At 48.3% G+C, this 22,522-nt stretch overlaps 2 protein-coding genes across 2 annotated transcripts; both read left to right on the top strand.

Annotated features, from left to right (window-relative positions):
* Positions 1-3,302: 3,302 nt before the first annotated feature.
* Positions 3,303-3,930, top strand: PMIS2 (PMIS2 transmembrane protein). The gene is made up of 2 exons (XM_074315893.1): positions 3,303-3,635; positions 3,802-3,930. The coding sequence occupies exons 1-2, from the start codon at positions 3,303-3,305 to the stop codon at positions 3,928-3,930; spliced, it is 462 nt and encodes a 153-aa protein (XP_074171994.1).
* An 8,074-nt stretch (positions 3,931-12,004) lies between these two features.
* On the top strand, positions 12,005-22,024 carry HAUS5 (HAUS augmin like complex subunit 5). Its single transcript, XM_019710679.3, has 19 exons — positions 12,005-12,164; positions 12,886-12,948; positions 13,037-13,069; positions 13,189-13,213; positions 13,822-13,927; positions 14,007-14,166; positions 15,263-15,332; positions 15,414-15,496; positions 16,011-16,068; positions 16,223-16,347; positions 16,534-16,597; positions 16,708-16,838; positions 17,015-17,177; positions 17,380-17,460; positions 17,561-17,706; positions 17,964-18,075; positions 18,158-18,290; positions 20,273-20,405; positions 20,578-22,024. Exons 1-19 carry the CDS (start codon positions 12,067-12,069, stop codon positions 20,693-20,695), a joined length of 1,902 nt encoding a protein of 633 aa, XP_019566238.3. The 5' UTR covers positions 12,005-12,066; the 3' UTR covers positions 20,696-22,024.
* The last annotated feature ends 498 nt before the right edge of the window (positions 22,025-22,522 follow it).

Genomic DNA, 22,522 nt, shown 5'->3' with positions numbered 1-22,522 from the left:
GTCCCTGCAGTATGGCACCTGTCCCTCTGATCCTCTGAAATTGCCCTCACCAAAGGTATTAACACCTCCATACCCTTAAATCCAGATGACGCATTTCAGGTCTTGACATTCTTGTACATGCCCTCCTTTCTGAGAGCTTTCCTGGCTCTTTCCCAACTCTGGTCTGGGTGTCTTCCTTCCTCCCCCACTCCCCAGAGCCACAGAGCACTCTGCGAAGCTGGCACCAAGGGTGCTGAAGGAAGTTTCTTGGGGATCAACACCTTTCCAGACTTGCCCCTGAAGACAAAGCCAGTCAGAAGGCAGGTCCTCTAGGCATACTTCGGTAAGTGGTCAATATGTCTGTTTGATGAACAAGTCAGGAGTTGAAAGTAAAGAATGGGGCGGTGCTTAACTGTCTCAATATTAGAAAAGCAGATAATATCTTCAGACTTGTAGCTGACTAGGAGTCAGAAGGAGATAGCCTTGTCCCTTCCTAACTAAAGACTCTAGCCAAATCCTTTGCTTTCTGGAAATTGAAACCCAACTGCCTAAGCCAAGAAAGCTACTATGCAGGGAAAGGAGGACAAAAAAAAAAAAAAAAAAGTAAAAGAGAGAGTGAAAGAAGAAAAAGAACAAGTAGCAAGAGATACACAATCGAGAGGGAGGATTCATCAAATCCTTCCACTGCCTGTAGTCATCATAAGTATCCCCTTGGGAATCCCAGCTATTATTTATATTATGAAGATTGGTCGCTGTCTCCACTACCCAAGACGTAACATCCAGAGTACACAACCCCTTCCCTACTACTGCGTCTACTTCTGCCCAGAACCGAACAGAAGAGGTAGAAGGTTTCCTGGCTTTGTCACCTTTATGGAGAGCCTCAATAGTTCTCTCAATTCATTTTCTAAAGCAACACAATGCCTTCCACGGCCACCCCCAAATAGATCAAGAAAGCCAACTGGGAAGCAAACTGTTACACAAAAAGGAAATATTCAAGTCAAATGCTTTCCCTGAGTTTGCCTGCCATTACATGGCACTTGAATAGTTTCTACAGTCTCTTGTTTAGGTGGCCCTCCAGTCAAGAGACACACCAGCTAAGCCTGATTCCAGTCAATGGATTCACGTGACACATGAGCCTGGGAACACAGAGCCCAGATAAGTTACCAGCCCAAAGCCACCTGAGACAAGAGATTCCCTAATCAAGAGGACCCCCATCCTATCTAAGGAGCCCACCATCCAAAGGACCAGCCAGAAACCAATGTGCATTCTCCGTCCCACTCAGCTTTGAGTTCTGTCCCCCCTCACTTCATATTTTTTGCTCTGGAATATCCATTTTGCCCCTTGAAATGCTCTGAGCCAATCAATTCTGTTGAGCAAAACACCATGCACTGGTTACCAATGCCAGGAGAGGACTCCAACTACAGGGAGGATAGCAAAGCCCTTCACAATGCCAACCATCAGGAATAGAAATCCAAAGACTTCTGCCCACTGCATCTTGTCAGGGTCACCAAGGAAAACACAACACAGTCAAGCATTGGATTCACATAGAAAAGAGACAGAGCAAGTTCAGTTCCAATACTGGACATCTGTCCCCCACAGGCAGTAGGTGCAATTAGCCTACATGCACTTGTCTGTGCAACAGCAGAAGGAACCTGATCCCTCCCACATGGAGTCTGAAATACTAAAATCTAGGGGTGTGCCTGAGGGCTATTGGCACACACACTTAAGAAGAACAAAGTAGTACACATTGAGCCTGAAACAGGGAAATATATTCCCACACAAGGCAATAAGCCCAGCACAGGCTGTGTGGGCTCTTTGTCTCTTGGTAAGGAAGTGTTTCAGGGCCATTCTTTTGTGGCAAGTGGAGGTTGAAAGACTATACATGAGATTGCTTTTCTTAACACATGCCATGAAGAATTTCCTGACTTCTGGATTGTGTGTATTGCTGCTGTCCTTGTTGCTGCTTCTAGATCTTTGTGCTAACATATAGTTGTTTCATTGACAAACCATGTTGGAGTCTATATTTCTGGACCTCACTGTGTCATCTCCGGCTCAATTACAATTACCTGCAAATTTGCCTCCCACACCCTCCATTCCCCTAATACCACCAGTTTAGGGACACTTATCAGCTAAAACCCAGTGGCATTAGTATCCATTGATGATTCTTACCTGAATCAGTAATTGCTATGGTGTTGGAAATGATTGCTAGTTTCCTAATGATGAATAACAAATACCCACAAACTTAGTTATTAACTCGCAGTTCTGCAGGTCAGAATGGTTGGGTTCTCTGCTCAGGATCTCACAAGGCTAAAATCAAGGTGTTGGACAGCCTGAATTCTCATTTTAGGATCCTCTTCCAAACAAATATGGTTATGGCAGGATTCAGATCCTTACTGTTGTAGAACTAAAGTCCCCATTTCCTTGCTGTCAGCTGGAAGCCACTCTCAGCTAGAGGCTGCCTGCATTCCTTGCCACATGGCCCACTTCACCTTCAAGCCAGCAATGGAGAATCTCCCTTGCCTACGATCCATCTCATGCTTTAAGTCTTTTTTTAAAATCTTGCCAGTAAGACCCAGTTCCTTTTAAGAACTCACCTGATTAAGTTAGGCCCACTGAGGATATTCTCCCTTTCTTAAAGTTAACTGAGTGGGAACCTTACCTACATCTACAAAATCCCTTCACGGCATTATATAGATTAGTATTTGAATGAATAACTGGGAGAAGGTGTATGTTCCAGAGAGCAGGAATCTTGGGCTATCTTAGAATTCTGCCTACCGCAATGTGGTATCCATCTCTATCATTCCATCCACATTTATTAGATGGTATTCTACTTTAAGAAAGACCTTACCTTTATTTTCACCTTCTTTCTCTCTTCTTTCTGTCAGTATGGACTAAATAATTATTTTATAATTCAACATTTTATAATCTATAACTGACATTATTCATTTTCCTTCCCTTCTGGTTGTAAATCTCCCAGTTTTCTTACTGGGCTTGTCTACTTCTTTTCTCCCTCTACTCTGGGAGGCGTCCCTGGTACTGCCCTCCGGCCCTATCTACAGATAGGGTTTTCAGGGTATGGAGTCAATGTCCTGATAGACGGTGGAGTCTGGCTCCATGCTCTGAGACTGGGAGGAGCTGAGAACCACAGGACCACGCCCCCTACTGGGGGCAGCCAATCAGGACTTAGGTGCTGGTGTCTCCATTGTGAAGAACCGACTTTTGATGGTTTTGGTCTTGGGATTCTGGTTAGAACAAGGGGAGGCATAGTGGGTTTGGATTTCTGTTTTCAAGACACTCAGGGTCTGTCTTTGGGTGGAAATATCATGCAAGGGAAACATCCCCCAGATTCTCCAGCGGAGACAGCCAACGCAGCCGCAGCCGACACAGCCATCCCACCTATCCCACCTATCCCACCTATCCCACCTATCCCACCTATCCCACCTATCCCACCTTTCCCACCTCCCCCACCTTCCCCACCTTCCCCATCTGTCCCACTTATCCCACCTATCGCACCTGTGGACGCTAAACAATCACAAGAGCCTATACAGACAGCTGAAGAACTGGCATTTTATGCCCCAAGTCACATGTGTCTGACCATCCTGGCCATAATTATCTTCCCTCCCCTAGGGATACCAGCTGCCTTCTTCAGTTACAAGGTAAAATAATGCCTAAGCTATGACCCCCTCCCTGCCCCTTGCATCTGCTTCTGTCCTGGGATGTGGGTAGGGGTTTTCCCTCAGTGGCAGCAGGTCTCTGGCCATCCCCCAAGGGTGTCACAAAGCTGGAATCAGAAACCGGTATCTAAAGTTCCCATCCCTACAGACTTTACAGGCCAACAAGAAAAGCGAATGGGAAGAAGCTTATATCAACTCAGGGCGAGCATGTTGGCTGGATGTATTCGCCATACTCATCGGTTTAGGCATCATTTATTACTATGTTCTATTTGCATGAAGGCCAGGCCCAGCAGCCCACAGGTCCACTCCCTAACAAGACTCACCACCAAGCCATTAACCAGCCAAATTAGCCACCATGCAAGAAACCAACAGCTGAGACATCCCCTAGCCAGGAAACCCACCAGCCAAGGAACTCAACATCCAAGCAATCCACTAGCCCAGGAACATCATACTACTTTATCCTCTTGGCTTCCAGAGCTGTCTTCGTCCACCTTGGGGGTCCTCACTTTCATGCCCTTAATGTCCTTAGCTCCCTGATAATGGGTTGCTATTTCAGAAAAACATTTATTTAAAGCAATAAAATTGAAGGGAATGTTTCAGCTTTTCATGTGTGTGCATGTGAGACATTGATTTCAGCTTTGTGAGAACCTGAGCAGAGAACTCAGACATAATGTTTCTGGACTTCTCACCTACAGAACTGTGAGTTAATAAATGGCTGTTGTTTTAACCCACTAAGTGTATGGTGATTTCTTACATAGCAATAGGAAACTAATGTGCTGACCATTATAAAAGAAAACTAGGAATCAATAACAGAAAGATAACAGGAAAATCTCCAAACACTTGGGAAATAAACTACGAAAAATAAAAATAATTCATGGGTGAGGGGAAATCAGAAAATGTTTTTAACTGATCAAAATTGAAGTACTTGTATACAGTACATCAAAATATGTGGGAGGTAATGAAAGCAGTTTTTAGAAGTAAATGTACAATCTCAAATGCTTACATTAGAAAATAAGAACTGTCTCAAATTAACAATACAAGCTTCCAATTTAAGAAAGTAGAAAAATAAGAGCAAAACAAATCCAAAGCAAACAGAAGAAAGAAGAGGTAGGAGTGGAAATTAATGAAATTGAAAAGGGAAACAATAATAGGGAAGAACAATGAAATCAAAACTGGTTCTTTGAAAAGACCAATAAAACTGATAAACTTATAAGACTGACAAAATAGAAGAGAAAACACAAATGACCAATATCAAAAATGAAGGAGAGAATATCACTACAGACCCCCTGAAACATTAAAGTAAAAATAAGGGACCATTACGAACAATGCTTCATATGTAAATTTTACAACTTAGATGAAAATAGACCCATTTTTCAAAAACAAAATCCAAGAACTGATCGAGGACAAAGAGATTATCTGAGTAATTTTATATCTGTTAAAGAAATTGATTTAGTAACTGAAAACCTTCTGAAAAAAGAAATCTCCAGACCCAGATGGCTTCCCTTGTAAATTGTACCAAACAAATACCATCATTTCCACACCATCTCTTTAGAAAATAGAAGAGAAGGGACTATTTCCCAACTCATTTTATGAGGCTAGCATTATCTTAATACTAAAACCAGATAAAGACTGTGTACAGAACACTACAGACCAATATCTCTCATGAATACAGACAGAAAAATTCTCAATGAAATATTAGAAAACCAAAAACAGAAGTATATAAATAGCATACACCATCACCAACATGGGTTCTCTTAAGAATTCAAAGTTGGTTCAATATTAGAAAATCAATCAATGTAATTCACTATATTAACTGGCCAAAGAAGGAAAACCACATGATTAATTGAGGCACAAAAGGCAATTCAACGTCCATTCACAATAAAAACTCAGCAAACCAGAACTAACAGGGAACTTCCTCATCCTGATAAAAGCTATCTACAGAAAACCTATAGCTACCATCATATGTAACGGTGAAAGAGAGAAGGCTTTCTTCCTGAAATGTGCACTAAGACAAGGATGTGCACGCTCACCACTTCTATCCACATCAGATAGAAGTCTGAATCAGCACAAGAAGTCCGAAAAAGAAATAAAGGGCATACTGATTACAAAGGAAGAAATAAAACTACAGTTATTTGCAGATGACATGATTGTCTATGTAGAAAATCCCCAAGGAATAAAAAAAAAAAAGCCTCCTAGAATACATCAAATGCGTTTAGCAATATCACAGGTTGCAATATCGACATGCAAAAATCTATTGTATTTCCATGTGCTATCAAGGAACAATCAGAAAATAATTTAAAAAAAAAAATACCATTTTCAATAGCTCCCAAAAAGCAAGTAGTTAGGTGTAAATCTAAAGTATCATGTGTAGGGGCTGGCCCGGTGGCTCAGGTGGTTAGAGCTCCATGCTCCTAACTCAGAAGGCTGCCGGTTCGATTCCTGCATGGACCAGTGGGCTCTCAACCACAAGGTTGCCAGTTCAATTCCTTGAATCCCGCAAGGGATGGTGGGCAGCACCCCCTGCAACTAAAATTGAACACGGCACCTTGAGCTGAGCTGCCGCTGAGCTCCAGGATGGCTCAGTTGATTGGAGCGTGTCCTCTCAACCACAAGGTTGCTGGTTCAACTCCAGCAAGGGATGGTGGGCTGCGCCCCCTGCAACTAGCAACGGCAACTGGACCTGGAGCTGAGCTGTGCCTCCACAACTAAGACTGAATAACTTGAAGCTGAACGGCACCCTCCACAACTAGGATTGAAAGGACAACAACTTGACTTGGGAAAAAAGCCTGGAAGTACACACTGTTCCCCAATAAAGTCCTGTTCCCCTTCCCCAATAAAATCTTTATAAATAAATAAATAAATAAATAAATAAATAAATAAATAAATAAAAATAAAGTATCATGTGTATGAGCTCTGTGTTTAAACTATAGCTTCTGATGAAAGAAATAAAACCTAAGTAAATGGAGAGCCTTCTCATGATCATGAATTGGAAGGCTCAACATCTCTCCAAAATTGATATGAAATTCTAATGGAATTCCTATTAAGAGACCCAAAAAGATTTGTAGATCTAGAAATGTATAGTTAAAATAATTCTGAAAAAGAATAAAGCTGGAGTACCCACATTACCCAATTTTTAAGAATCACTGTAGATCTACATTGATAAGACAGTATGGTATTGACAACTGGACAGACACATAGATCAACAGCATGGAATAAGGACTACAGAAAGAAATCTATATATATGGCCAATTTATTTTAAAAAGAAGTCCAAAGGCAATTTATCAAAGAAAGACTAGTATTTTTAATGGTGTTAGAATAACTGAACCACCAGATGCAAAACATAATTGATTTTGACTAAAACCTCACAGCTTATACAACTGTTAGCTCAATGTGGATCATGGGTCTAAATGTAAAATATAAAGCTATCAAACTTTAAGATGAAAACATAGGAGAAAATCTTCCTGACCCTTGGTTAAGCAGAGTTCTTAGATATGATACCAAAAGCATGTCCCTAAAAGAAAGAAATGTAGATTTCATCAATATTAAAAAACTTTTGCTCTGTAAATAACACTTTTAGAAAATGAAAAGATAAGTTACAGACCCAGACAAAATATTTGCAAATCACAAATCTGACAAAGAACTTGTATCTAAAATATATAAATGACACTGAAACTTCACTGTAATAAAAAACAATTTTTAATTACATTTATTGGGATAACATTGGTTAACGACATTATATAAATTTCAGGTGTACATTATATTATGACATTGGTATACTCTATTACGTGCTCACCACCCGAAGTCTAGTTTCCTTTTGTTACCATACACGTATCTGACTTCCTTTGCCCACTTTGTTCTCCCCCACCCCCTCCCCTCTGATAACCAAAATTCTCTTGACTGTATCTATGAGTTTTAAAACAAACCAATTTTTTAATGGGCAAAAGACTTGAACTAACACTTCACCAAAAAGGATATACAATGGCAAATAGGCACACGAACAGATGTTAATTCTTACAAATGTCACCCTTCACAACCTAGGCAACCTGACTACAACTTGTTAAATGACCCCTCTCAAGGTACCTAAAGCAATCCAAGACTCGTAGGCCCACATCACTCTTGCCTTAGTGGTGTCTCCCCAAACACTCCCAGAATGATCAATCACGTGAGAGAGTAGAAAGCGCCTGAACTCCTTCAGACCAATCAGCAGCCATGTGAGTATTGGCTTCAACGCCTATCATGCAACCTCCAATCAGCCAATAGAAGTGGAAAGATAGACTAGGAGGCGGAGCCTAAATGGTCTCCATGGTAATCCCTGCCAGGTTGAGGTGAAGGAGAGGCTCTATGTAGTGCCAAATCCAAATGCCCTAATGTGGGTGCCTAAAGTGAGGGGGGTGGAGTTTTGGAGGGTGAGTGTGGAAGGAAGAGAATAGTGGGTGTAGAAGGGGAATGAGGGTCAAGGATGGGTTCATAATGAGGCAGAGAAGGTGTTATAAGTAGAGAAGTATTTAGAGGGAACACAAGTTTAGGAGAAATCGGAGGCTGTAGTAGGTGGACACAGGAGTTCAAAGGTCAGGGACGTGGTTGCAGAGGTAGAGAGAAGGTCTTAGAGAAAGAGCAGGACTTTATAAGAGGCCAGAGAAAGGCTATGAGTGACACGAAAAGGACTTCAAGTTTATAGGTGCTCAAAGAAGGTCTTAGAGGAACCAGGTAAGAAGTTATGTGGGAGAGTTTATGGATGAACCATAAAGGGTCATAACAGGACCAGACAGATTCACAGGGACCAAGTGAAGGATATTATAAATGTGACAAGCAGAGAGCTACTGATGACATTATAAGTTTTATAGGGAGGGACTTTTATAAGAAACAGTTTTACAGATGAAAAGTGAGTGTTAAAAGTATTGAGTGAGGGTCTTCTTAGTAGGGTGTTTTATAGAGGTAAAGAGAAGGTTGCTTGGGTGACAATGAGGGTGTTATAGGAACAAAGTGTGATACTGGATGTCTTGAGGTTTCAGGGACCCAGAGAAAATATTCGCAAATCACATATTTGACAAAGGACTGTATCCAAAATATATAAAAGACCCTCAAAACTAAACTGTAAAAAAAACAAGTCCCTGGATTGCTCAATCACCCAAGAGTATAAGAAGGACTGGCAGGCCATCAGACCAATCAGCAGTCAGGCGAGTATTGGCTTCGCCGCCATATCACAGACAATCTCCAACCAGCCAATAAAAGTAAACAGCCAGGATAGGAGGAGGGGCCTGCCTGGTCTCCATGGTAATCCCCAGCGGGTTGGAGTGAGGGAGAGGCTCCGTGTAGCCAGATCCAGATGCCCTAATGGGGGTGTTTCAGGGGACAGGGAGGGAATTTATGGGGGAGGGGGTACAGGTGGGAGGCAAGGAGTTAAAGGGGAATAAGGGGGCAAGGAGGTCTTCCTAAGCAGGCAAAGAGGGTGTTATAAGTTGAGAAGTATTTAGAGGGAGCACAGCTTTAAGAGAACTGGGAGGCTGTAATAAGTGGATGCAAAAGGAGTTCAAAGGGTCAAGAAGCTGGTTAGAGAGAACATCTTAGAGGGAGGAATGGCAGGCCTTTATAAAGAAACAGAAAAGCTATGAGTGACCCGAGAAGGATTTAGAGTTCATAGGTGCTCAAGTTGTTTTTATTACAGTTTAGTTTTGAGGGTTATTTATATATTTTGGATACAGACTTTTGTCAGATACGTGATTTGCAAATATTTTCTCTGGGTCCCTGAAACCCCAACTGATCCACTATCACATGGGTGCTTAAAGAAGGTCTTAGAGGAGCCTAGTGAGAGCTTATGGAGCAGGGTTGAGGAGGGAAGAGTTTATGGGTCACAGCAGGATCAGACAGATTCATAGGGACAATTATAAATGGGGCAAGCAGAGAACTACAGATGACATTAGAAGTTTCATAGGATGAGAATTTTATAAGGGACAATGAAGGTTTTACAGATGAAAAGTGCGTGTTAAAGTATTGAGTGAGGGTCTTCTTAGTAGGGTGTTTTATAGGCGCAAAGAGAGGGTTGATTAGGTGACAGTGAGGGTGTTATAGGAACAAAGTGTGATAGTGGATCAGTTAAGGTTTCAGGGAGCACAAATGAGAATCATGAGTCAGTAAAGGATTTTGGGGTGGGGTGGGGACAGTGGACAGTAGAAGGAGCCAAGAGAGACATGCTGTAGAGGTCTGCAAGGCAGTTATAGAGGAGGTTATAGGAGACAAGGAAAGGGTTACAGAGAGTAATTATAGGGCATAGGGGGACATGGGGGCTGGGATTTCTAGGGGACAGGGAGGTATTAACAGGGGTAGGGAGAGGTTAGAAGGGACATGGCTGGAGTTAGATAGTCAATGAGTTTTAAAGGGGGGGGTCAATGAAGAATTTATGGGAGACAAGGAGAGATGTGTTAGTGTGAAAAGGGAAGTCAGAGGGGATGATGGAATCCAGAAGCCATACTAAGTCATAACCCACTCTCTTTCCCCAGGCGTTTGAAATTTTGCCTGACAAGCCCCCCCAAGATTACATGTGCCTATCGATTTTGGCCTTCTTCCTGTGTTTTCCCATAGGCATTGTAGCCTTGATCTTCTCTATCCAGGTGGGAATCTGCATCATGCCAATCCTTGCCCTCCTCTCCCTCTCCATCCTGGCCATAATCCTGACTCAAATTCTTCCTTGTTTCCCAGCTTTGGGTTCAGGTCCTCACCCTACATCCATACAGTTCTATGGTTTACTCCCATACAATACCTGTTTAAGCCCATCTATTCCGGTTCTACCTCTCCCCTCAAATCAGACAAGGCACAGCAACAAGTGGAATGAACGAGCCTTGGCAGCTGAGACCTCCCACCAAGTCTTCTACATTGCAGGCACAGGGATTGTTATGGGAAGCCTCATCATACTCATCCTCTTGATTTTCTACATGATGGACTTATTTTCTCGGTAGCATCCTCCACAGTTCATGAACAAACCAACAAATATATACAACTGTGTTACTTAGCTTGGCTCTAAGTATTCACTTGGGCCAAATGGGACTGCTGCTCTTCACTGTCTGGAGTGTCAAGTGTTGTCAACTTGAGTGAACAATTTGAGGTGGTTGATGGGGGAAGGAAGTGGTTGTTCAGGCAGCCCACTGGACCAGAGCTCAAGACCAACCTTTGGACCCTGCCAAGAGATGGGGGCCATAAGAGACAGGGGAGGGCAGCCTCCACTCCTGCCAATATTTGTGCATTGATGCCAGAAATCAATTTATGTTGACCAAGGACCTTGACTATGCTGTCTGACTCTAGGGACATAGTAGTCACCAGTTAAGTTCCAACCGCACTCCCTCATAACTTATAAACCAGAGCGGAAGGTAAATATATCACCAGATGGTTACAGTCCCTATTTCAAGGTCTTCTCCACCTAATGCCCAACCCAGAGCCCAGGGCCTCATGCTGAATGAGCCCCCTCTACAGCCAATCAACCCCATACACTCAGGCCCCTCCTATCTGCTCCAGAGCCCTACTGTGGTCCAGCACTGTCCTCGGCCCCCACTCCTCATCCTGCCCCACGCTCCTCCCTGGGTTCCCAGCTTTAGTGTCACTCCACCACCTGCCTCACCCCCCATTTGTTTATTCAACAGCTATTTAGAGAGTCAGGCTCTGCACTGAACACTGAGGACAGACTGTTGACCTAGGCAAGCATGTTGAATAAAAGGTCCTTGAATGTTGCCGCTTTTCGGGGCTCCACCTGAGACTGCCTGCGCTCTCCGGAACTCTAGCCCTGGTATCCAGTGCTTTCTGGGGCACCCCCACAAACCTCTTACATGCCCTGTGTCCCAAATTGACAAAACCCTGCTGCTTGCTTTCTACCATCCCTACCTGGTGATGTGTCTATGTACCCCACTGAACTGTGAGCTCCCTAGCATGGAGACTGGGGCTGTCTCAGCCACTGAGGTGACCCCGGCCTAGGGGTCATGAATGTTATGGAATGGTAAGGACAAATGAATCTGGAAGAAAGCATGACAGGGAGATACTAGGTCATGGTATCCCTTACTCAGACCTGCGACAAGAGCAGTAAGTTTGGCATCTCCTCTCCTGGTTCTCATCCTACGATAAAAGTCCCATTTTGTCAAGAAAATCAAGAGAGGCATTCGGGACGTTTTGCCTCATAGGGAACAACTGGTAGTGAGAGGAAGGGTGCAAAAAGCATGTGAGCCCCACCGCTTTTGCACGCCCCTGCCATCGTCTTTCAACCGGACCCATTCTGGACGAGTGAGAGATACAGGACAGCTCCTTGCAAAGTTTGGAGGCCCTGGTCTACCCGGCAACCGATGATGTCACTGTCGGCGCGCTGAGGACGTCAGAGCCGGGCGCCAAGCTCGAAGAGGGTGCGGGAGGCGGCGGCGGCGGCGGCGGCGCTGTCATGGAGTTAGTGCAGGAAGTGCGGGAACTGGTATGCTGGGCGGCGGAAGAGATGGAGGCACCCGAGGCAGCCCGAGCCCCCGAGTCGACGCTGCGCAGGTGAGGGCCGCTCTGGGAGTGAGGACTCCCCATGCTGGAGATAATGTCTCTGGGAGAACCCCATCTTTACTGAAGATGCGCCTTCCTCCTCCTTCGCCCCAGTGACAATAACCCCTAAGGGCGCACCCCCCACCCGCCCACCCCCCGTGTAGTATATATCTAGGAAGAGAATGCTGAATTTGAGTCAGGACGTCCTGGCGGTAACCCCTACACTCCATCCCCACCCTTGAGACCACCCAGAGTGAGGTCCCTGGCACCAGGGAGGATCGTCCATGATGCGTTAATGAAGCCCCCTTCCCGTGTTGTGTTTAGATAGGATCTCCTGGGTAAGGCTGTCCCTGCAGTACCTCGCCACCCACCCCACCCCCCCAGCCGGTGAGGACACTCTGGAGTCAGCAAACCCATTCGAGATTGAATCTATAGGAGTGATGGCCCGCATCCAGTAATGAAAGCCCTTCCTGGCAGTATACCCCCACCCCCACCTCTGGAAGTAACTGGAAAGAATCCTCTCCCAGAAGAAAGGGAGCACCCCACCAGAGAATGAAATATCCCCACACCCAGTGAGAGGCCCACACTCTCAGTGACCCACCCAGGAGGGACTATCTTACCGCAAAAAGTATGAACCCTCCGTCCCCCCAGAAATGAGATTCCTTAGGAAAGACCGTCCCCCCCACCCCACCCCGAGAATGAGGATCCTTCTACCTGGGTGATGTCCCCACAGGTTGTGTCTGGGCCAGGGCGCTGACATCTGGGCCTATGTCTTGCGGCACGTGCACAGCCAGAGGTGAGCCTGGCTGCATGAAGGAGGCTGTGGCAGGGAGGGGACACAGGCATGTCCCATAGTAACTCTTCCTCCTACCTTTGCACTGCAGAAATGTCAAGAAGATCCGGGGAAACCTACTCTGGTAACTGGTCCTCAACGCTCTCCCTTCCTAGCTTCCCCAGTCCCATCCAGCCCTGTCCCCACCTTCAGCCTCACCCTGGAAGCCCCTGTCATCCCCTAACTCTGGCCTCATTTCCTCAGGTATGGCCACCAGTGCAGTCCAGAGGTGAGAAGCATGTGCTACAAGATTTTTTTTTTTCATCCAGAAAGAGGACTTGTAGATCTTCTGCTCTAGGCCCCCAGGCTTGTGTTGGGTGACGCTGGGGACACTGACTCACAAGACAGCCCCAATCCATGCACTCAGGGTTTACAGTCCAGAGGGAGACAGTCAGGAGCTGGGAGTGGGGGGGCATAGACATGAGGCATCAAAGTTGGTGAGGGAAGATGAGAGAATGGACTAGTTTGGGAGAGATACTGAGACCAGTGTGGGACCCAGTCAGTATGTGCCAGGAGCCCAGGTAACATCTAGGGGGAGGCTTCCAGGAGACCTCGGGACTCCTAGCTGTGGGGCTCACTGGGACAGAGATGTGGTATCATCAGTACAGAGACGGGAAATGGGTTGGGAGGCTGATATCATTCTAGGAGGAAGGAGGGGGGCCAGGAGAGTTCCCTAGTGCTCTTCTGGGGCTAGAGGTTCAGACACATTAACAGCTTAGGAAAGACCCTCTACCACACCCGCAGGCAAGTGGGGAGCCTGGTGCCCCACAAAGCACAGCCAGGCCAGGCCGAGCCCCAGCCAGGCTATGTATCTCATCTTGTACCTGATCCCACCAGGTATGTCGGAAGCTGGAGCTGGAAGCTGCTGTTGCCCGCCTGCAGGCAGAGATCCAAGAGTTAGACCAGAGCCTGGAGCTGATGGATCGAGAGAGCGAGGCTCAGGGTGACCCATGGGGCTGGACAGATGGGCAGCAGAATGGAGGTTGGGGAAGTACTGATGGCCACCCCTGTTCCTCCCACAGACATGGCCCTGGAGCAGGCTCTGCAGGGCATGCAAGACACCCAGCGGCGTGCTCTCCTCTTCCGGGCACAAGCTGGGGCCATGCGAAGACAGCAGCGTCGGCTCCAACATCCCATGCAGTGGCTACAGAATCAGCTCAGGCGCCTGCAGGACATAGAGAGGTGAGCCTCAGGTGCCCAGGGACCAGCCATCACCAGGCTGGGTAGACAGACCTTTTCCTTAGAGACCCCAGGACTCTGTCCTGACCCCTTCTTGAGTTCCAGATGTCTGAGCTCCACTCCTTAGGTTTTAAAGTCCGTGAGGCCGTGAAGTTTTGTCATCTCAACCACCTGTATTTCCAGTGCCTAGAATGGTGCCAACTGTATATCTAGAACACCAGTGTTGGAAAAGAAGAGTAAACAAGGGAAAACCCTGCCCTCATGGAGCTTACACTCTGAGGCAGAGACAGATGGTAAACTAGGAAGTAAACACACCCTAGAATTACAGGTAGAGATAAGTGTTGTGAGGGAAAGGTGACATGATAGAAGGTAAAAGGGAGGTGCTCTTCTAGGTAGGATGGTCAGAGAAGGCCTCTCTGAAGAGGTAACATTTGAGTTAGGGAAGGAATTTCCATGAAGAGGGGACAGCCAGATCAGAGGCCCTGAACTTGGGATGTGGGGACAATAGCCAGGAGGGCAGTTCAGCTTAAGTTTCATAGGCAAGAGGAACAGATTGGAGAGGTGGACAAAGCACCATGGAGGCATGGGAATTCTACTCTGAGGCTGAGTTCGTGCCCTGGCTTAGCCAGTTACACCTGTGTGACCTTGGGCAAAATGTGTGCCTCAGTTTCTAACATCTATAGAATGGGAATAATATCTGCTTTATAAGGTAGGCATGATAATTAAGTGAGTTAAGTCATGCAAAGTGCTTAGAAGAGTTTGTTACCCATTGCTGTTATTCTGAGGGTGATGAGGACATATCATATTGTCTTTGAGGATTTTGAGCAGAACAGTGACTTGATCTGTCTGAGGTTTTAACAGGATCATTAACTACTGGGTGGAGAACAGACTGAAGGGGGCGAGAGCAGGCAGACCCGTGAGGAGGCTAATGTTGTCATCCAGCCAGATGACAGTGGCCTAACTTTGGAGGTGGCCCCTAAGATTCCAGGTCAATGATCCCTGTGACTAGCTTTGCTGGCAGCAGGAGGGGGCAAAGACATTAGTTCTCCGAGCTCCCTCCTTCCAGGGACCCCAGCCCCAACTGCACTCCTCTCTCCAGGAAGGCCAAAGTGGATATAACCTTTGGACCCTTGACATCAGCAGCCCTGGGCCTAGAGCCTGAGGTCCTGGTAAGAGTCCTGGGTCATGGGGGAAGGGGTGGGGACCCAGGTGGACCCCTGGGTCCTCCTCATGCCCCATTCTCTTCCCAGGATGATGTCCGAACAGCCTGCACCCTCCGAACCCAGTTCCTACAGAACCTCCTGATTCCTCAGACCAAAGGAGGCAGCATCCTGTGAGTGTCCCCCAGCTCCCAGAAACCCTGGAGAGAACTTGGGCTTTGGCAGGAGTTACGTACTTGGCTGTTAATTCCTCAGACACTGGGCCTCTGGGCTGTGTCAGCCCTAGGGCCTTCCCTGACAGGGCTCCCAGGTGAGGAAGAGGTGGAGACAGACCCATCACAGACAGTGACGACCCAGGTGGTTAGGGCTATTGGGGAAAGAAGCCTGAGGGGCTCTGGGTTCCCAGAGGAGACACCTGACCCAGTTAAGGACACAAGAAGGATGGGTTCTGTAGTGAAGAGACTTAGCAAGGGTAAAAGGTTGAGTGGGTTTTCCAGGCAAGCAGCATATGTGTAAGGGCCCAAGGCCAGCAAGTTGGTGTAAGTGGGGAACTCGAGTCTAGCCAGCATAGATGAACTTGGTTTGCTCGTCTGTAAATTGGGGGCAGTGACAGCTCCCACTTTGTAGAGTGGTGGTAATCACTGATGTGTGTTGTAACATTCTCTGTCCCTTCCCCCAACCCCACAGAACCCCTCAGGATGACCACTTTGGAACTTCCTACCAGCAGTGGCTTAGCTCAGTGGAGGTGAGGAGGGCTCTCAGAAAAGGCCATGCCCACTGCCCCATGATCAAACCTCAGGATGCCAGGACTTGATTCTTTATTGCAGCCTGGTCCCCATAGGGTCCGAGCTCACAGCCCTGCCCCCATCCTGCCCTGACTTCACCCCTCCCTCTACTAGACACTGCTGACAAGCCACCCTCCAGGCCATGTCCTGGCCGCCTTGGAGCACCTGGCTGCAGAGCGGGAGGCAGAGATCCGGTCCCTGTGCAGTCCGGACGGGCTCCAAGATACAGAGATAGCCAGGTGTGAAGTCAAGTGCTTCTGTAGTCAGGCAGCACGGGTGATTGGGTGAGCTGGGACAGGGTCAGGACCTGCTCATGAGGGTGGAACTGAAAGCAAGGGACCGAACCCAGGTGGGCTGACATTGGCTGCCCTCAAAGGTCCAAGCAAGGAGACAGGCTCCTCTCAGCAGTGTCAACCCATCCCTAGGTCCGAGGAACCAGACCAGTCAGACTCCAGCCAGGCCCTGCCGTCCATGGTGCATCTCATCCAGGTGACCCGCAGGCACCCTTCCTAGACTCCATCCCCTTCCCATCCCAAGACCCACTTGATCCCCTCACCCCCAGGGACGATACCCACCCTGACTTTGTACCTGTGCCACAGGAGGGCTGGCAGACTGTGGGTACACTGGTCACCCAGCGGGGCCCGCTCCTGAAGGAGCATCAAATTCTGACCCGGCGTCTCCAGAGCCTGAAGGAGGAGGTGGCAAGATGTACCCCCGGATCCAGCGAGAGGTGAGGGGGCTCCCTGGGCAGAGGCCTCTGGGCCATCTCTCTCCTTTTTCTGCCCCTGTGGTTCCGTCTGCCTCCCGGCTCTGTGTGTTTGTGGCTCCTACAGATCTTATCTCCCCACCTCCACCGTGAGTCTTAGTCAGCTTCCTGTCCTTTGCTCTCTCCTGCTTGTCCCCCAGGCAGGCATTGCTGCTGGAGCTCCGGAGCTGTGGCCTATGGGCAGAGCTCAAGGCCCTGTGTACCCAGAGCCACGAGCTGGAGGAGGCGGTTGTGCAGCGGCAGCTTCTGCTGCAGGAGCTACAGGCCAAACAACAGCGGATCCTGCACTGGCGCCAGCTGGTGGTGAGAAGTGGGACTCTGGGAGAGATGGCAGGGCCTGGTGGTGGCCGAGTGAGGCTGGGAGCCTTCTGATCCAGAGCTGGGCCTCCTGGTCTGGGGTGAGGCCCAGGGTGAGTGTCTCAAGAGGAAGCAGGACCTGTGCAAAGGGGAGGGCAGAGCCGGAGGCTGGGAGGTTGGAAGGAAAAGCAGTTTGTTTCGGTTCCAGGAGGAGACACAGGAACAGATCCGCTTGCTCATCAAGGGCAACTCAGCCAGCAAGACACACTTGTGCCGGAGCCCCGGAGAGGTGAGCTGGGATTTGGAGCGACGTCTGGGTAGGACCCAGTCTCCTAAGGAAGGGGCTGGTGCCCTCAGGCTGTCCCTCCCATCCCTTTCCTACCCCACAGGTGCTGGCTCTGGTTCAGCGAAAAGTGGCGCCCACTTCGGAGGCAGTGGCACCACAGAGCCAGGAGCTGCTTCGCTGTCTAGAGGAGGAGGCCCGGCATCTGCCCCACCTTCTGCTGGGCACCCTGCTTCGGCACAGCCCCAGAGGGTGAGACTAGGACCAACCCTCCATCCCCTCCCAAGGATGACTGTCAGTCCCTGGACCACTCCAAAACAATAATCCCAGACCCCCAGTTTTCCCAGGCTGCCGGACCTCACCCTCAGGTCCTCAGCCCCACTCTGGAATCCTAGTCCCCAGACCCACCTCCAAGTTCCGGGGCCTCCTGAGCCCACCTCTCAGCCCCCAGAGCTTCTGGAACCAAGCTTCCCTCTCAGTGTCCCACCCAACCTGGACTCTCCCCCCAGGTTGCAACCCCTGCCCACAGTCCTGCCATCCATCCACCAGCTGCACCCTGCATCCTCAAGCGGCTCCAGCCTCATAGTGCTAAGCCGCATGCTGGGGTTACCTCCAGGGAAGGTGAGTACCTGTCCCCTAGGTGAGTACCTGTCTTCCCACTCCTACCCCTCCCGAGGTGACTGTCCTTCACCCCTCCCTCCAGGCTCCAGAGCTGCTCCTTCCGAAGGCCACCTCTCTTCGCCAGGACCTTCTGTTCTTCCAGGACCAGTGGAGTCTCCGATGCGGGGATCTTCTCCACATGAAGACCAGCCTACCTCCAGGACCATCTACCCAGGGTAGGCCTGCCCATTCCCAGGACCATCAGCCTCCAGAACTGATCACAACGCCCACTGCTGACGCAGATCCCTGTGTGCTTTAAGCATGTTCACTAGTTGCATCTGTGCAGCAGCTCCTGGGGTTAGTGCTGCCATTCTCCCCGTTTTACAGACGTAGGACCTGGACGCAGAGGCCTTGGTAGCTGCCCAGATGGCAGAGCTAGGATTTGAATCCAGGCAGTCTGACTCCTGATGGGCATGTGCTCTAGGTGACACTGCCCACTAATTGCCAAGTACTCCTTTGTCACCATCCAATAGTATACTTGAGTAGTTAAAAACTGGGCTATGGCGTTAAACTACCTGGATTGTCTTCTCAGCACTATCTCTTCTTGTGTGATCGCCCTGTGCCTCAGTTTCCTCCTCAGTGGAGTAAGCATAACAATAGTACCTTATAGAGTTGCTAGGAAAATGTAGGAAAATGTAGATAGGGCACTGAGCAATGCAGGGCGTGCAGTAAGCGCTCTGTGTCGTGGGGAGATTACGATCATTTTGTCTACACATGCTCAGTCTCTTCCAGTCCTTATCATGAGGAAAGTTAGGGGTTATTAAGATTCAGTTTACAGATGAGGAAACTGAAACTCAGAAAAGTCATTCATTCCTAGATTTTCTCAGCAAGCACTCACTGAGTACCTACCAGATGCTGGCCCCAAAAGCTCAGTGGGGAGAGAAGTGAGAATGGTCCAGCCCCAGGGGTGTCCCGATGGTAGAGCAAAGAATCAAAGAATTAAATAGAAGAGGTGAATTGATGACAAATGAATCGGAGTGCCATCAGCAAAGTAGGAAGAGATCACTTTCCGGCCTTTGAGTTTCGGGCTCCCTGCCTTCCCCCACTGCCATGGGCAGGGAGTGGTGTGCGGGAACAGCCCAAAACCCACACAGCTGCGTCCAACCTCAGGCGCATCGTGGACTTTACATGTCCCAACAGGACTGAGTTCCCTCTGTTCCAAAGCAGTTTTGTTTTTCTTCCACCTGGTTTCCTTCCCTCCATAAATGACTCTACCCTTCTCATCCAGGGGCCAAAGCCAGAAACGCAGGAGTCATCCTTAATTCCTCCCAGGCCCCTAGCCAACCCCCCTCCCACAACCTGTCAGCAAGCCCTGTGGGTCCCATTTCCAGAGTGCTCCAATCTTCCCTCTGCCTTAGTATCCTGTGGCTCAGGTAATGATCTGACCACAGAAGCAGCTGTAGAAAGGGCAAGTGTCATGCCCAAGATCACGAGGCAAGGATGGGTTGGAGTCAGGATTCAGGCCCAAGGGGTCGAGCACACTGCAGGTCTGCACTTGCCCCGAGCTAGTCTGTTTGGGGCCTGTGGCGGGAGACTACACCTAGTCACAGTCCCCAGGGGGAAACAGCGCTAGCGTGCAGAGCTATAGCCATATGAGGAGAAAGCCTTAGGGTTAAGAATGCTGGGAAGGGCTTCCAGGAGGAAAGATGGTCCCTGGGGGGTAGGTGAGGTTTTGCTCAGGAGCAGTGAGCAGCAACCATATAATGCAAACCCTCAAGCACTAGGCTGCGGAGATTAAACTGTCTTGGGTGCACTGGGAGCCTTGGAGAGTTCCATGCAGGAGAGGGAAAGGATCCGGTTTAGGTTTAGGCTTCAGGAAGATCACTTCAGCTACCACGTCCAGGATGGAGCAGAGTGGGAGGCTGAGGCCTGGAGCCTAGGAGGGAGGCTGGGGGGTGAGTAGGGAAGTGGGAGGAAGCTGAGGGAGGGGCCACAGAGATTGATGGTCTGTCCGGGAGGCAGGTGTCCAGGATGAGGCCTGGGGTGGGGGGTGGCAGTGGGCTTTCCCTTGAGATGAGGACCTGGGAGGAGGGAGAGGTTTGGGAGACATGCTGAGGTTAAGACTAGGTGACTGGAGACTTACGTGGTGACCCATTGACTGCAAGGCACCACGGAACCAGAGGACTCAATGCTGCCTCCTGGGCTTCTTAACCTGCAGGGCTGCTGCAGATCTGGGCATCCCAGGAAAAGGAACAGAAAGAGAATCTGGGACAGGCTCTGAAGCAGCTGGAGAACCTGCTGAAACAAGCGCTGGAGAAAATCCCCAAGCTGCAGGGGGTTGTGGGAGACTGGTGAGAGTGGGGACAGGATGTGGGGTGGGGCTGAGCTGGGTGGCACAGGCAGAACTCAGGGCTGGGGAGGAGTGGGGCAAGGACACTGGTGATAGCCGGCCATGGTGGTGTGGGGAGGCCAGTGAGGGCCTGGAGGCCCATGCCTTCCTTCTGACACCATCCCCGTCCCCAGGTGGGAGCAGCCAGGCCAAGTCGCCCTCTCAGAGGAGCTCTGCCAGGGCCTGTCCCTGCCCCAGTGGCGGCTGCGCTGGGTCCAGGCCCAAGGCACCCTGCAGCAGCTGTGCAGATGAAGAGGGGGCTCAAACACGAGTCAAGAGCTTCACATTTGTTCACTCGACACTTCCCTCAATATGGAAGAAAGCTTTACCTGGGTGTGTCAGCCCATTGTCTCTACCCACACCTGCCAGCCCCCTCACAGGCTGTTCTGCTATTCCTCTCAACTGCCTTACCCCTGTCCTTTCATCCCACCGAAGCCAAGAGAATGGGGTACTCTGGACCCCACCCCAGGTCCCCTTGAAACTCCTCTCATCACTTTCACCCTCAACAAAAAAGAATTGAGTACCTGCTCCAAACACTGAGGATTCAGCACTGAACAAAATAGACAAAAGTCCCTGCCTTCAGGGAGTTGTCGTTCTAGGACAGGGAAGCAGACCACTGACAAGATAAGTAAGCAAAATATCTAGTATGTTGGAAAATAACTGCCATGGAGAAAAATAAAGCGGGCTGTAGGAGGAGCAATTTTAAATAGAGGGCTACACAGCAAAGGTCACCAGGAAATGCCATGCGAGGCGTGCAAAGGCCCTGAGTGCAAATGTGCTGGTGTGAGGGCTAAGGAGACAGTCCAGCTGCGGGCGGGGGGTGGAGAGGGGTTAAGAGCTGCCTTCTAGTTTTTATAGCTTCTTTTTTTTACACTTAAATCTCTGAGCCGTTTGGAATTTATGTAAATGGATCCAATTTTGTCTTACTTTACATATATCCCAATAGCACTTATTAAAACACTAAGAGCAGTGGTTGTTGCCTCTGAAGGAGTGGTGGGTGACAGGGATCAACCAAGGAGACAAGGAAACTTTCTACAGTTGTAAATATATTAGTTGACCCTTGAACAAGGTGGGGGGTTAGGGGTGCCGACCCCCACCCAATTGAAAATCCACATATAACTTTTGACTCCCCCAAAACTTAAAGTAAGCTAGAGAAAATAATGTTAAAATCATAAGGAAAATAAAATACATTTACAGTACTATTATTTATTGAAAAACAATCTGCATATAAGGCGACCTACACAGTTCAAACCTGTATTGTTCAAGGACCAACTGTATGTGTTGAGAGTGGTGGGGTTACACAGGTGTATACATTTGTCAGAACTCATCTAGCTGTACTTTTTAGGTCTGTGCATTTCACTGTGTGAATTATTCAATTTATAAAGTAAAACTACCCACCTAAACTTTATAAAAGTAAAATTTTAGATGATTTGAGATGCCACCTTTTCATACACTAATCACTCATTCCATGAGTAATTGGGCTGTGTCTGGGTTTTCTCCAAGTTGTCTGTCTGAACTGCATGTGTCATCCCTACAGTGTTTTAATTATACAGGCTTTGTAATACATTTTAGTATCTGAAATGGCTGGTTGTCATCTTATTTTTCAAGGTTTTGATGTCTCTTCTTGCTATTTTTTTTCTCCCAAATGAAATGAAGTTTATATCAAACTTGCTTGGTTCCAGAGTAAATACAAACACATATGGGAGTTTTATTGGGGTCGCAGTAAGTTAATAAATTAGGCAGATTTGATATTTCTATGATCTTGAAACCTAGCTTTCCACCTCCTTTCTCACAACTCTGCACTTGGCCTCCAGGCACTCTCACTCTCCCAGTTCTGCTCCGAACCCTGGCTACTCTTACCCAGTCTTTATACCTATGCTGTGCTGTGTGCCGCCTGAGTGTCCCCTCTTCTCCCTTTCTTCATCTCAGCTCCCACCCCCCACCTCCCTATTGAATATGAGGGTCCTTTCCCCACTCCCTGCTCAATTTTTCTCCATAGCACATCTCATCTTCTAATATAGTGTGTTTTACTTTATCTTGCATTGTTCCCCTCAAACAGAATGTGAGATCCATGAAGGT

Source organism: Rhinolophus sinicus, chromosome 8 (genome assembly GCF_057876585.1).
Source record: "Rhinolophus sinicus isolate RSI-liver-muscle chromosome 8, RSI-T2T, whole genome shotgun sequence".
Taxonomy (NCBI): domain Eukaryota; kingdom Metazoa; phylum Chordata; class Mammalia; order Chiroptera; family Rhinolophidae; genus Rhinolophus; species Rhinolophus sinicus.
The sequence above is the reverse complement of the archived record's forward strand: the minus strand, read 5'-3'. Positions and strand labels throughout refer to the sequence as shown.